The sequence below is a fragment of the Marmota marmota genome, unplaced genomic scaffold (genome assembly GCF_001458135.2).
Source record: "Marmota marmota marmota unplaced genomic scaffold, marMar, whole genome shotgun sequence".
Classification (NCBI taxonomy): domain Eukaryota; kingdom Metazoa; phylum Chordata; class Mammalia; order Rodentia; family Sciuridae; genus Marmota; species Marmota marmota.
Window position 1 is genome coordinate 22,921,315 of NW_025999869.1, and position 13,581 is coordinate 22,934,895.

The 13,581-nt window shown below is 34.3% G+C and overlaps 1 protein-coding gene across 1 annotated transcript in view; it reads right to left on the minus strand.

Moving 5' to 3' along the window:
* Window positions 1–13,581, minus strand: part of Meikin (meiotic kinetochore factor) — a 173,748-nt gene that overhangs the window by 152,682 nt on the left and 7,485 nt on the right. The window contains exons 4-5 of the mRNA XM_048783234.1: window positions 5,607–5,744; window positions 892–1,011 (exon numbers count right to left, since the gene is read on the minus strand). Of these exons, the coding sequence (XP_048639191.1) occupies window positions 892–1,011; window positions 5,607–5,744 (258 nt within the window). The remainder of the gene's footprint in view (window positions 1–891; window positions 1,012–5,606; window positions 5,745–13,581) is intronic.

A 13,581-nucleotide genomic window follows, 5' to 3' on the forward strand; every position in this document is an offset into this window, starting at 1 on the left:
GATAAATTTCTAATAACTTTTTTTTAATACTGGAGATTCCCAGAAGCATCTCTGTGGAATTCTTACCAAAAATTGCATAACTTAATTACAATCATGAGAGAACATAAAGAAAAATCCAAAGTGAGGGAACTTCTACAAAATAACTAACCTAGTCAGTTATCTTCAAAACTATTCAGATTATGAAAAAACAAAAACAAACTATTCGGATTATGGAAGATTGAGAACTGTTACAAAATGCAGGAAACTAAGAAGAATTAATAAATGCAAAGGGGATCCTAATAAGGATCCTGAAACAGAGTAAGAGACGTCAGTGGAAAAACCAGTGAAATTTGAATAAGGTCTGTAATTTAGTCAATAGTTCTATATCAGTGTTAAAATCCTGGTTCTAATCATTGTACTACCATTATAATAAGATAACATAAGAGGCTGGGCACAGTGGCACATGACTGTCATATCAGTGGCTCAAGAGTCTGAGGCAGGAGGATTGCAAGTTCAAGGCCAGTCTCAGCAATTTAGCAAGGCCCTAAGAAACTTAGTGAGACCCTATCTCAAAAAAAAAAAAAAAAAAAAAAAAAAAGGCTGGGGATGTAAGTCAGTGGTAAAGTAAAAAAAAGAAAGGAAGAAAGATAGATAATACTAGGTGAGAGACATAGTGGAATCCCCGTACCATTTTTCTACAAATTATTCTGTAAGTCTGAAATTAGTTCAAAATAAAAAGTTATAAAAAGTAAACTCATGCATACTTATACTACTATTATTATTTGTAGCTAAAGTTAATCAAAATTGGTAAGTTCATCTTAGAAATATTCAGGAGGAAAAATATGCTGTTTTTCCAGTATAGCCGAGGGATTTTCACCCTGTAACATGAGATAAATGAATTTTAAAACTCACTCAGAATTGCAGAGAAGTCTGAAAATTGTGGCACCTTCTCTATTGTTACTGCTTTACTGGTATCCAGAAGAGTAGAGTTCTTGCATTGCTTTTGTTCTTTCATCTTGGGATACTCCCAATCTAAGAAAGCAGGGGTGAAATGATTAAAAACTTTCAATGACAGATGACAAAGTGGCAGGTTATTTCCCCTCCTCAAGTTAGAGCCCCACTCCACAACAAAGTCGGGTAATTAAAGGTTTTGGAAGAAATAGAACAAAAGACAATCCTTGACACCATCAAGATAAGAAATAATCTATGGTTTGTTGCAGTTCTCTGTCTTTGTCTTCCTTCCTAGATTTTTGCTCCACAAAGATTACTGATCTGAGAAACAGACAGCATACATGCAACCATCTGATTCTCATACTTTATGTATGTTATGCCTATATATCCCATTAAATATCATTTAACTAAGCAGCATACCTATACTGCTATTCCTTGATATCAGTTTTAAGCTCTCAATTGACTTCCCTTTATGGAGGAAAGAAGCTATTCTCCTCTTACAGTTCCCTGTTCCCACTGTTTCCATTGTCCATATACTGTCACATCTTACAGTTAGATCAAAATTCAATCTAAATATTATGATGGTAAAATATTACTAAAATGCTCTTTACTCTTGGGGTGTACCATGACCATCTTTTGTTTTCCCTAAAGTCAGTCTTTTTTCTCTCATTGCTTTAAGTTTCTGGGTGTTTTTCATCTACTTAATCTCAAACTCTTCCAAACTGTACAAATCCATTCCATTAATTTCATTCCCTGGTATTCTGAAGTTCATAATGCTGTGCCTTATTTCATAATGAGTACTAGCACACTGTAGTCCTTTTAATCCACAAACTAATGTTCTGTAGCTCTAGAAAATATTCTTGAGTTATTTCCTTGATATTTAATTATCTTCTCTCTGTGTTTTCATTAACTTTTTCTGGAACTCCTATTTATTTGAAGTTGGACTTCATATATGGTTCCTCCAACATTTTTTTCTTCCAAATTTCTATCTCTTTGTTTCCCCCTTTTCCCATTTCATTTTTTTTTATTTTTTAAAGTTGTAGATGGACATGATACCTTTATTTTATTTATTTATGTGGGTGCTGAGGAACAAACCCAGTGCTCCACGCATCCAAGGCAAGTGCTATACTACTGAGCCACAACCCCAGCCCCATTTCAATTCTTTTTTATGGGAAATCTATTCAACTTTATCTTTTAATCCTTTAACTCAGTTTTCCATTCTGTTATTGCATTTAATTACTGGCAATATTCTATTTTTATAGCATCCTATTCTTATTTAATGAACACAACAAATTAGGGAAAGTCTTTCATCAATGACAACTTTAAAAAATATTTTCTTCTTATTATTTTTATTTCTGCTTGGCTCCCTTATACAATCTACTTTCTTGGCAAATTTTTAAATATTGTTCACTATAGGCACAGTGTTATATACAAGATATTATGATGGTAAAAAAATTTCTATTCAACTTAATACCTCTTGAATAGAAACTCCTCATTTTCCTCTCCTACACCTCCTATCAAGCACCATTCTGCTCTCTGCTTCTATGATTTTATCTAGCTTAGATACCTCATATACATAGAATTATAGAATATTTGTTCTTCTATGACTGGATTATTTCACTCAGCATAATGTCCTCAAGGTTCACTCATGTTGCCACAAATGAAGTATTTCTTTTTTTTAAGGCTGAACAGTATTCCATTGTATGTGTATATCAAACTTTTCTTTATCCACTCATCTGTCCATGGACCTCTAGGTTGTTTCCATATCTTGGCTATTGTGAACAATGCTTCAAGAAAATGGAAGAACCAATAATTCTTTGAGATCTTGACTTCAACACAGAAGAGATTGCTAGATCATTCTAAATCATTCTAATTCTATTCTTAATTTTTAGAGAAACTTTGATAGTTTTTCATAGCTACTGCACCACTTTACATCTCCAACAACAGTGAAGAAGGGTTATAGATTATTCCCATGCCTGCCAATACGTTATTTTTTGTTTTTTGATAGTAGTCATTTTAACAGATGTGAGGTGTCATCTCATTATGATTTGGATTTGCATGTTGCTGATTATTAGTGATGCTGAGCATTTCTTTTTTGTTTACCTGCTAGCTATTTCTGTGCATTCTTTGAAGAAATGTCTATCAAGGTTTTTTGCCCATTTTACTGTTTTGTTTTGTTATTGAGTTGTAGAAGTTCCTTATATATTTTAGGTGTTAACCCCTTTATCAGATATATGGTTTACAAATATCTTCTCCCATTCTTCAGGCTGTCTTTTCACTGTTGCTTCTTTCACTGTGAAGATGTTTTATAGTTTTATGTACTATTATCTGTCTTTTGTTTTTATTTTCTGTACTATTGAGTCACATTGAAGAAATCCTTACTAAGAAAATTGTCATGAAGCCTTTCCTGTGTTTTATTCTGGGAATTCTACAGTTTTAGTTCTTATGTTTAAGTCTTTAATCCATTTTGAGTTGATTTTTGTGTGTAGCATAAAGGTCCAATTTCATTCTTTTCCATATGAATAGCTAGCTGTACCAATGGTATTTGTTGAAGAGATTATCTTTTATTTATTGTATACTTTGTCAAAGATCAATTGACCACACACACACACACACACACACACACATACACACACATATGGGTTGATTTATGGGTTCTTCATCCTACTAGTCTATGTTTCTGCCATACTGTTTTGATGACAATATGATGGTAACATTATTTTAATTATTATAGATTTGCAATATATTTGAAATCAAGAAGTCTGGTTTTCCTATTTTATTTGCATTTCTCAAGACTGTTTTGCCTACTTGGGGTCCTTTGTGGTTCCATAGGAATTTTAGGATTTATTTTGTATTTCTATAAAAAGGGCCATTGAGATTTTGATAAGGATTACATTGGATTTGTAAGGTTGTTTTGGATACATGAACATTTTATCAATAGTAAATCTGTGAATCTATGAGTACCTGATGTTTTTCTACTTGTATTTTAATTTCTTTCACTATTTTAGAATTTACAATGTTTTGGAATTTAACCCTATAAGTTTATCCTTAAATATTTTATTCTTTTAAAAATATTTTTTAGTTATATATGGCCTCAATACCTTTATTTTTATTTATTGTTTTTTTGTGTGGTGCTGAGAATCGAACCCAGTGCCTCACATGTGCTAGGCAAGCACTCTACCACTGAGCCACAANCAAGCACTCTACCACTGAGCCATAGTCACTGAGCCCCACTGATTCTTTTTTTTAATATAATTTTTTTGAGAGAGAGAGAGAGAGAGAGAGAGAGAGAGAGAGAGAAATTTATTTTTAATATTTATTTTTTAGTTTTCGGCAGACACAATATCTTTGTTTGTATGTGGTGCTGAGGATCGAACCCGGACCGCACGCATGCCAGGGGAGCGCGCTACCGCTTGAGCCACATCCCCAGCCCCAGCCCCACTGATTCTTTATTCTTGAATCACTGTATTGAATTTTTAAGTTCAGTTATTACGTTATTTTGCTCCAAGATTTATTTGGCTCTTTTAAAAATTTTTCTCTTAGCCAAGCACAGAGGCACATGCCTATAATCCCAACAGCTTGGAAGGCTGAGACAGGAGGATCATGAGTTCAAAGCCATCCTCAGCAAAAGCGAGGCACTAAGCAACTCAGTGAGACCCTGTCTCTAAATAAAAATACAAAACAGGGCTGGGGATGTGGCTCAGTGGTCGAGTGTCCCTGAGTTTAATCCCCAGTAACCCGCCCCCCCACACCAATTTTTTTTCTTTGTTCAAATTTTCACTTTGTTCATGTCAATTTTAATTTCATATATCTAGGTGCTCTGATGTTAGGTGTATATATACATTGTATACGCTATATCTCCCTAGTGAGTTGACCCTTTTATCATTACACATTGTCCTTCCATATCTCTCATTTCTATGTCTCATATTAATATAGCCTGGCCTGAATAAACAGTTCTCAGGAGCTTCATTTGGCATCTTTATGATTAATATTTTGAATTAGTTGTCAGATAATTTCTTGTTTTAATAAGTTTTATATTTCTGTGACCAAAAGACATTTATTGTCTACTTAGAACTACTTAGAGGAGGAAAAGTATATTTTGGCTTGGGGTTTCAGAGTTTCAGTCAATGGTTGGTCAACTTCATTCTTTGGGCCCGAGGGAAGGCAAAACATCATGGCAGAAAGGCATGGTGTAAGCAAGATGCACAGTTCATGACAGTAAGGAAGTAGAGAGAGCATTGTTCACTGGGGACAAAGTAAACCCCAGAAGCATATCCCCAGTGACCTACTTACTGTTTCCAGTCCCACCTGTACCTGTCTACAGTTACCACTCAGTTAATCCATGTTGTTGAAAAGTAAGGAAGTACATGAGATAATAGATAATCTATAAAGTTCAGGAGAACAAGTATATATTCATTACATACAAAATTGATTAATAATAAAATGTGTATGTAAGTGCTAAATGACATTTCTCCATTCTTCCCTGACCTGAGGGCTCTTGCTGTATATTCCTATGTGACTAAGCATGAAACACAATGGTAGTAGTCAGGGTATAGATGAGTTGGTATCGAAGAGAAGTATGCCTTCTCAAAAGGAACATTCATTCACTGGAAGATTTGTAGATAAAGGAATAATTTCTACAGTGCAGCAAATTAAGGTTGAAATTATATTCTCACCAAAATAATCTGATCCTCTGAACAGTTCAGGTGATGAGAAACTATCTAATTCCTCTTCAATACTCTTGTGTTCTGTGTAAGACTCTGTGGTTGAACAGCTCAGGAGAGAACTGGAAACATCACATGGCAAACTTAGTCCTACAGAATCAAATACAAACAAAAGGGTAAACTGTTTTAATAGAAAACAGACTTGAAATCCTAAGAATTCAAATTCATAAAAAGTACATGCAGTGTACACTATGAATATAAGACTGCTTCCACAAACAAATTAAAAGCCAAATATTAAAATCCACTTTAATTTGATTATATATATAATTGAATTCAGAGGCACTTAACCACTGAGCAACATTCCCAGCCATTTTTGTTTTTTTATTTTTAATTTTTATTTTTTAATTTTTTTTAATTGTTGACAGAGCTTTATTTTATTCATTCATTTGTGAATGAATAGAACCCAGTGCCTCACACATGCGAGGCAACTGCTCTACCTCTGAGCCACAGCTCCAGCCCAGTCCTTTTTATTTTTATTTTGAGACAGATCCTTGCTAAATTCCTGACTAGCTTTCAACTTGCAATCCTCCTGTTTTAGCCTACTGAGCTGCTGGGAATATAGGTGTGTGCCACTGCACCTGGTGAAATAATTATTTTTGATATTAACAAAATCATTATAATCTGTTGTTTTTCAAATTTTAGTTTGATGACTTACTCCTTTTCCAATTTTGATTCTTGATTAAAAATTCAAGTTCTACATACAAGTAATTCATCAATTGTAAGCTAACTAGCTAAGGAGGGAAAAGGGTAAATCTAGTTATTTCATCTAAAAAACAGTGAGTCTACATATAGACAAACAGATCAAAGAAACTGAATAGATAGATAGTCTAGGAATAGACTCACATATATATAAGCAACTGGTTATTTTTCATTTATAGAAAATACCATTTATTCCATACAAAATGAAGTACACATTAAAAAAAGTAAGAACCTGCTACATGAGGACAGCAGTAAAATCCCAACTACTAGTAAAAATTCATTTTGGAAACTTATTTTTAATCAATTTTTAAAAGGAATTTAGTGGCAAAATGTTACTCTTTTAAACGAACTGCACCAGAACAACTGGATATCTATATGCTTAAATAAAATAAAACAAAAAACTTCACATTCACAGTATCCATCATCATATAAAAATTAACTCTAAATGGATCTCAGACCTAAAAGTAAATCCTAAAACCATAAAATATCTAGAAAAATATAGAAAAAATTGTGAGACTGGATTACATAAAGATTTCTTTGATAAATCACTAGAGGATGGATGATTCATAAGACAACAGCAAGGATAAATTGGACTTAATCAAATTTAAAAACTTCTCTTCAAAGGAAACTTAAAAAGAAAGGAAAAGCTATAGATAGGGAGACATTTGCAAATAAAATGAAATCTCAGCATATACAGAACTTTGAAAACTCAAAAATCAGAAACAAACATCCCAATAAAAAATGGGTGAAGTATCTGAACAAAGACTCTCCCAGACCAAGAGGCCTCAAATAAATTCTATGATAGTGAACTAGACTGAAGAACTTTCCAATGAAGATAGAAAACAATATGCAGAGCTTAGGAAAACCAGAGGGTTTAATAGGAATAGGGAAAATATACTGTTAAATTTAGTCAGCATTCATTAAACACTTCCAACATGACAAGACAGATGTCAACACTGATAGAAACTGGTGAGGTAAAGAGGTTAAGGATCAAAAGGGAACACTGCTCTGAATACCTGTTGTTTCCTTCATAGAACTCACTTACGTCTATCACGTCTTATGTCTTTCTATTACCTTTCTGAGACAACTAACTCTTTGCCCTTTATCCCTCACTTTTTTCTCCTATTCCAACCTTTTTGTTCAAGATGGAAAATGTTTTTTATCTTTTCCAACCACACCCACTGCAACACTTAAATTGATTGACCCAATCTACCATCCTTCTTTATAGCTTCAACTGTTGCAGGTAGGTTATCCCTCCCTACTCCAAATGTCCTAGAGTGACCTGCCTGTCCTTGCTACCTTTCACACTCTTCTTTCTGTGTCTTCATCCACTCATATGTTATATCTGTCTTGCCTTCTACTGCTCAAAATTTCATGAATACTTCTCAGCAGAGCTATTCCTTCCACCAAACCCTAAAACTCAAGTGAGGTTCAGATATAAGAAAAGCCCTGTACTCACCATCTGGGTAGTTGGGTAAAGAAAAGAATAAATAAATGTTCATGCTGTATCAGTGGGAGGTTGTTCCTTGTGTCACAAGTTAGAAATTTTTTTTATTAAATTACTTATTTATTCTAATTTGTTATACATGATGGCAGAATGCAATTCATATAGACACATATAGAACACAATTTTTCAAGTCACAGATTGTACACAAAGTATTTTCACACCATTCGTGTCTTTATACATGTACTTTGGGTAATGACATCTAACTCATTCCACCATCATTCTGACGCCCTTGGCCCTTCCCTTCCCTTCCCTTTGCCCTATCTAAAGTTCCTCCATTCCTCCCGTGCTCCCTCACCACTGCCTTTATGAGTCAGCATCCTCATATCAAAGAAAATATGCAGCCTTTGGTTTTGGGGGGAATTGGCTTACTTCACTTAGCATTATATTCCCAATTCCATCCACTTACCTGCAAATGCCATGATTTTATTCTCTTTTATTGCTGAGTAATATTCCATTGTGTATATACCACATTTTCTTTATCCATTCATCTACTGAAGGGCATCTAGGTTGGTTCCACAGTTTAGCTATTGTGAATTGTGCTGCTCTAAACATTGGTGTGGCTGTGTCCCTGTAGTATGCTGTTTTTAAGTCCTTTGGCTATAGACAAAGGAGTGCATAGTTGGGTCAAATAGTGGTTCCATTCCCAGTTTTCCAAGGATTCTCCATACTGCTTTCCGTTTTGGCTGCACCAATTTGCAGTCCCACCAGCAATGTATGAGTGTGCCTTTATTCCCACATCCTCACCAACACTTATTGTTGTTGTATCCTTTTTTTTAATACCTTTACTTTATTTATTTATTTTCATGTGGTACTGAAGATCGAACCCAGGGCCTTGCACGTCTTAGGTGAGCTCCCTACCACTGAGCCACAACCGCACGCCTGTTGTTTGTATTCTTTTTTTATTTATATATAACAGTGGAATGCATTATAATTCTTATTACATATGTAGAGAACAATTTTTCATATCTCTGGTTGTATACATAGTATATTCACACCAATTCATGTTTTCATACATGTACTTTGGATAATGATCATCACATTCAACCATCATTAATTACCCCCTGCCTCCTCCCTTCCCCTCCCACCTCTCTGCCTTACCTAGAGCTCATCTATTCCTCCCATGCTCCCTCTCTCTATCCCACTGTGAATCAGCCTCCTTATATCAAAGAAAACATTTGGCATTTGGTTTTTTGGGATTGGTTAACTTCATTCAGCATTATCTTCTTTAACTCTATCTATTTACCTGCAAATGCCATGATTTTATTCTCTTTTATTGTGGAGTAATATTCCATTGTGTATATATACCACATTTTTTTTTATCCATTCATCTATTGAAGGGCATCTAGGTTGGTTCCACAGTTTAGCTATTGTGAATTGTGCTGCTATAAACATTGATGTGGCTGTGTCCCTGTAGTATGCTGTTTTTAAGTCCTTTGGGTATAGACTGAGGAGAGGGATAGGTAGGTCAAATGGTGGTCTCATTCCCAATTTTCGAAGAAATCTCCATACTGCTTCCCATATTGGCTGCACCAATTTGCAGCCCCACAGCAATGTATGAGTGTACCTTTTTCCCCACATCCTCTCCAACACTTATTGTTGTTTGTTTGCATAATAACTGCCATTCTGACAGGAGTGAGATGAAATCTTAGTTTTGATTTGCATTTCTCTAATTGCTATACATGTTGAACATTTTTTCATATATTTGTTGATTGATTATATATCATCTTCTGAGAAAAGTCTGTTCAGTTCCTTGGCACATTTATTGATTGGGTTATTTGTTTTTCTGGTGTTAAGATTTTTATATTCTAGAGATTAGTGCTCCGACATGCGTGTGGTATGAATTTGTTTCCAATTAATAGGCTTTCTATTCACCTCACTGATTGTTTCTTTTGCTGAAAAGAAGCTTTTTAGTTTGAATCCATCCCATTTATTAATTCTTGATATAAATTCTTGTCCTATAGAAGTCTTATTTGAGGAAGTTGGGGCCTAATCCCACATGATGGAGATTTGGGCTGACTTTTTCTTCTAATAGACGCAGTGTCTCTGGTTTAATTCCTAGGTGCTTAATCCACTTTGAGTTGAACAAGTTAGATATTTAAATGCATTTAAAATTACAGGTTTATCAAATTATACTACATTTTTAAAAAGCCAAGTAATTCTAAAAAGCTTATTAAAAAAAAAAGCTGCAATCTCTTATCTCAGCTCTCAACCATAATCCCCTACTTTCTAGTAACCTCTACTATCTATTCTTGTTTCTTTGATAGTCACATTCTTTATATTTCTAAATTAAATGTATTTAATGTTTCTATTATTGAATGTCAAAATATATTCACAGTGGAGCCATCTATGAACTATATTCACAACCTATTGCCACAAGTTTTGTCCTTTGAGTAATCTTACCTAATTTAAAAATTCGTTTTCTAAGTACTTACCACTATTTCATCCCAACTTTCTTCAAAAGCATAAATTTCCTTCCAATATTTTTAAAAACACCAGGTTATTATTTTTTCCCTTACTCTTATTTCTCTCTCCTTCCTTCCTTCTACTTTTTTAAATTAATTAATTAATTTTAATTAGGTATATATGACAGCAAAACGCATTTTGATTCATTGTACACAATTGTAGCACAACTTTTGATTTCTCTTGTTGTACACGATGTAGCATCACACCATATGGGCATCATACATGAACCTAGGGTAATGATGTCCATTTCATTCCACTGTCTTTCCTGCCCCCAGACCCTGACCTCTCCCCACCCTCCCCTTTGCCCAATCAAAGTTCCTCCATTTTTCCCATGGCCCCATTATGGATCAGCATCCACATATCAGAGAGAATATTCAAACTTCGGTTTTTTGGGATTGGCTTACTTTGCTTAGAATTATATTCTCCAACTCCATCCATTTACCTGCAAATGCCATAATTTTATTCTCTTTTAATGCTGAATAATAATCCATTGTGTATATATACCAGTTTCTTTATCCATTTATCTATTGAAGGGCCTCTGGGTTGGTTCCACAATTTAGCTATTGTGAATTGAGCTGCTATCAACATTGATGTGGCTGCATTACTACAGTATGCTGATTTTAAGTGCTTTGGGTATAGACCCAGGAGTGGGTCAAATAGTGGTTCCATTCCAAGTTTTCTAAGGAATGTCCATACTGCTTTCAGATTGGTTGCACCAATTTGTAGTCCCACCAACAATGTATGAGTGTGCCTTTTCCCCTATATCCTCACCAACAGTTATTGTTTGTATTCTTGGTAACTGCCGTTCTGACTGGCGTGAGATGAAATCTGAAAGTAGTTTTGATTTGCATTTCTTTAATTGCTAGAGATGTTGAACATTTTTTCATATATTTATTGATCAATTGCATACCTTCTTCTGAGAAATGTCTGTTCAGCTCCTTAGCCCATTTATTGATTAGGTTTGTTTGTTTGTTTGGTGTTAAGATTTTTGAGTACTTTATATATACTGGAGATTAGTGCTGTATCTGATGTGCAGGTGGCAAAAATTTGTTCCCAATTAATAAGCTCTCTATTCACCTCACTGATTGCTTCTTTTTCTGAGAAAAAGCTAGCTGAAATTTGTACTGGTTTTCCTCTAGACAGGTATCTACTTCAGATTTTCCTTTATTGTTATCCTAAGAAACTCATTTACATGTTTCCTGTATTAAAGGCTTTAATTTCTGGATCCTGTGATTTCTGTATTGATTTACTGATTTTATTAGAACATTTCCTTCATTTCCTGAGAAGAGGTGCCTAGAAGACCCATCTAAAATTTTCTTCAAGCTATCTTCATATTTGAGCGACAGTGTGGCTGGGTACAGAAATCGAGAATAGTATATTCAAGAGTACATTTGAATATACAAGATTAGTACATTCAATTAGTACATTTTTGATATATGACAACTTTTAAATCATATCGTTCCCTCTTCCCCTTCTGCCTCACATCTGGACAAGGTGACAAGAAAGTCTCGTGTTCATCATTTGAAAAAGTTCAAACTACACATGGGAAATCTCATTCTGGTCACTTTTACCACTATAAAAATCCCAGACCAGTCTCCTTTCCCTGCCTAACTCAACCCATTTTCAGTCTTGTTTGGGAGCCACATTTCTCTCCAGAAAGACTCATTATATGAATAAAAACCAACTGTCTTGTGTAGATGGCATCATAGGTCTTGAAATCCAAATAAAATTTTGGGTGAGTCTTCATTCTACCCTTGCAAAATCAGTTCTCTTCAGAATTGTAAATGCACTTTCCCCACCATGTTCTAGTTTCTTTTTTGGAGTTGCTCTTCAGAAGTCCAATGTCATCAAACTATTGATCACTTACTTCCAACTGCTTTTATTTTTCCTCTGGATGACTAAAACACTTTTTTTTCTTTATTCTCAGGGTTATAAAACTATTTAATGTTGTATCTTGGTGTGGGTCTTTATTTCATTTATTGTGATGGCATACTTTATACTATCTGAAATTTGTTCTTGACATCTCTGTTCATACTTTTTAGAATCTGAAAGGTGCTTTCAACATGTGTCCTTATGACCATTTTTAATTCTCAAAATATTTCTAATCTTATGTGTTTAATAATTTCTTTTGAGTTTACTCTATAATATTAGGAATCATGATTTTTCAGATATTATAATTCTTGGTCTCACCCTCTAATTATTTTTAATTACAGTGCTCATTCAGATACCATAAGGTTTACTGTTTTCAAGGGTATTATTCAGTGGTTTTGCTCTCCTCACAGAATTATGCCATCATTATCACTATTTTTTAATCATCTTTTTGATATTTCTTCTATTCTCCCAAATGTTTCCTTACATTTATTTTCTATTTCTATAGGATGTTTTATTTCTGATTTTATATTTTTAAAATTATTTTTGTTCTATGAATTCTCCTTTTTTATGGTTTCCTACACTTGTTTTTTGGAAATATTTTTCATGACCCTAAGTATATTAATGAAACTTTTTTTTTTAAATGGTCTCTTTCCTTTTCATTATCTGTGTCATTCAAATTTCTTTTTATTTGTATCTTTTAAAGATTTTCTTCAAATGCCTGATAATTCTTCAATGATCAAGGATGAAGCATTAAAAAAGCATTATAAATAGGGCTTAAGAAGAGGTAGGTTTTACTGAAAGGTATTTAGACATGGACCAGGCTATTACTGCCAGAATATAGGTCATCTCCTCTGCAGAGAAGGAGGAACCCTCTAATCTCCTCCTCGGGGTGTATTTGCCTGAGTAGGATAAGGAGTTCAAGGGTTTTACCACTGAGTATAGAGACTTTCACTTAATTCCCTTCCCTAATTTTCAGTATAGCATCTTTCCCTTGAGCAGCACCTAATATCTCTTAGCCAAGTCTCTCTGCTTCAATCTATCTGAACTGCCAGGGTGGGCAGAAGGATAGTTACCTTCACAAGCATGGATCAAAGAATCTGCTACCTTAAAAGTTTTCCATATGTCCCAACACTAACTATACCCATTCATTCAGGAATATGTGATGCCTCCAATTCCTGAAACTACAGCCTGAGTCAGTTTGCTTCTTGGTTTATACTTACTCTAGGAACTAAGCATTAAGCCTTTTGTTTTAGGTCATTAATTCTTAATCTATCACCTTGACAATTCCTTCAGGATCCCTTCATTATAGTTTTGGAGGATTTTTTTTTTTTTTTGCATTTATTGGTCAAGCTGGAATATCTCTAGAGCTATTTTTACCTCTGCAGT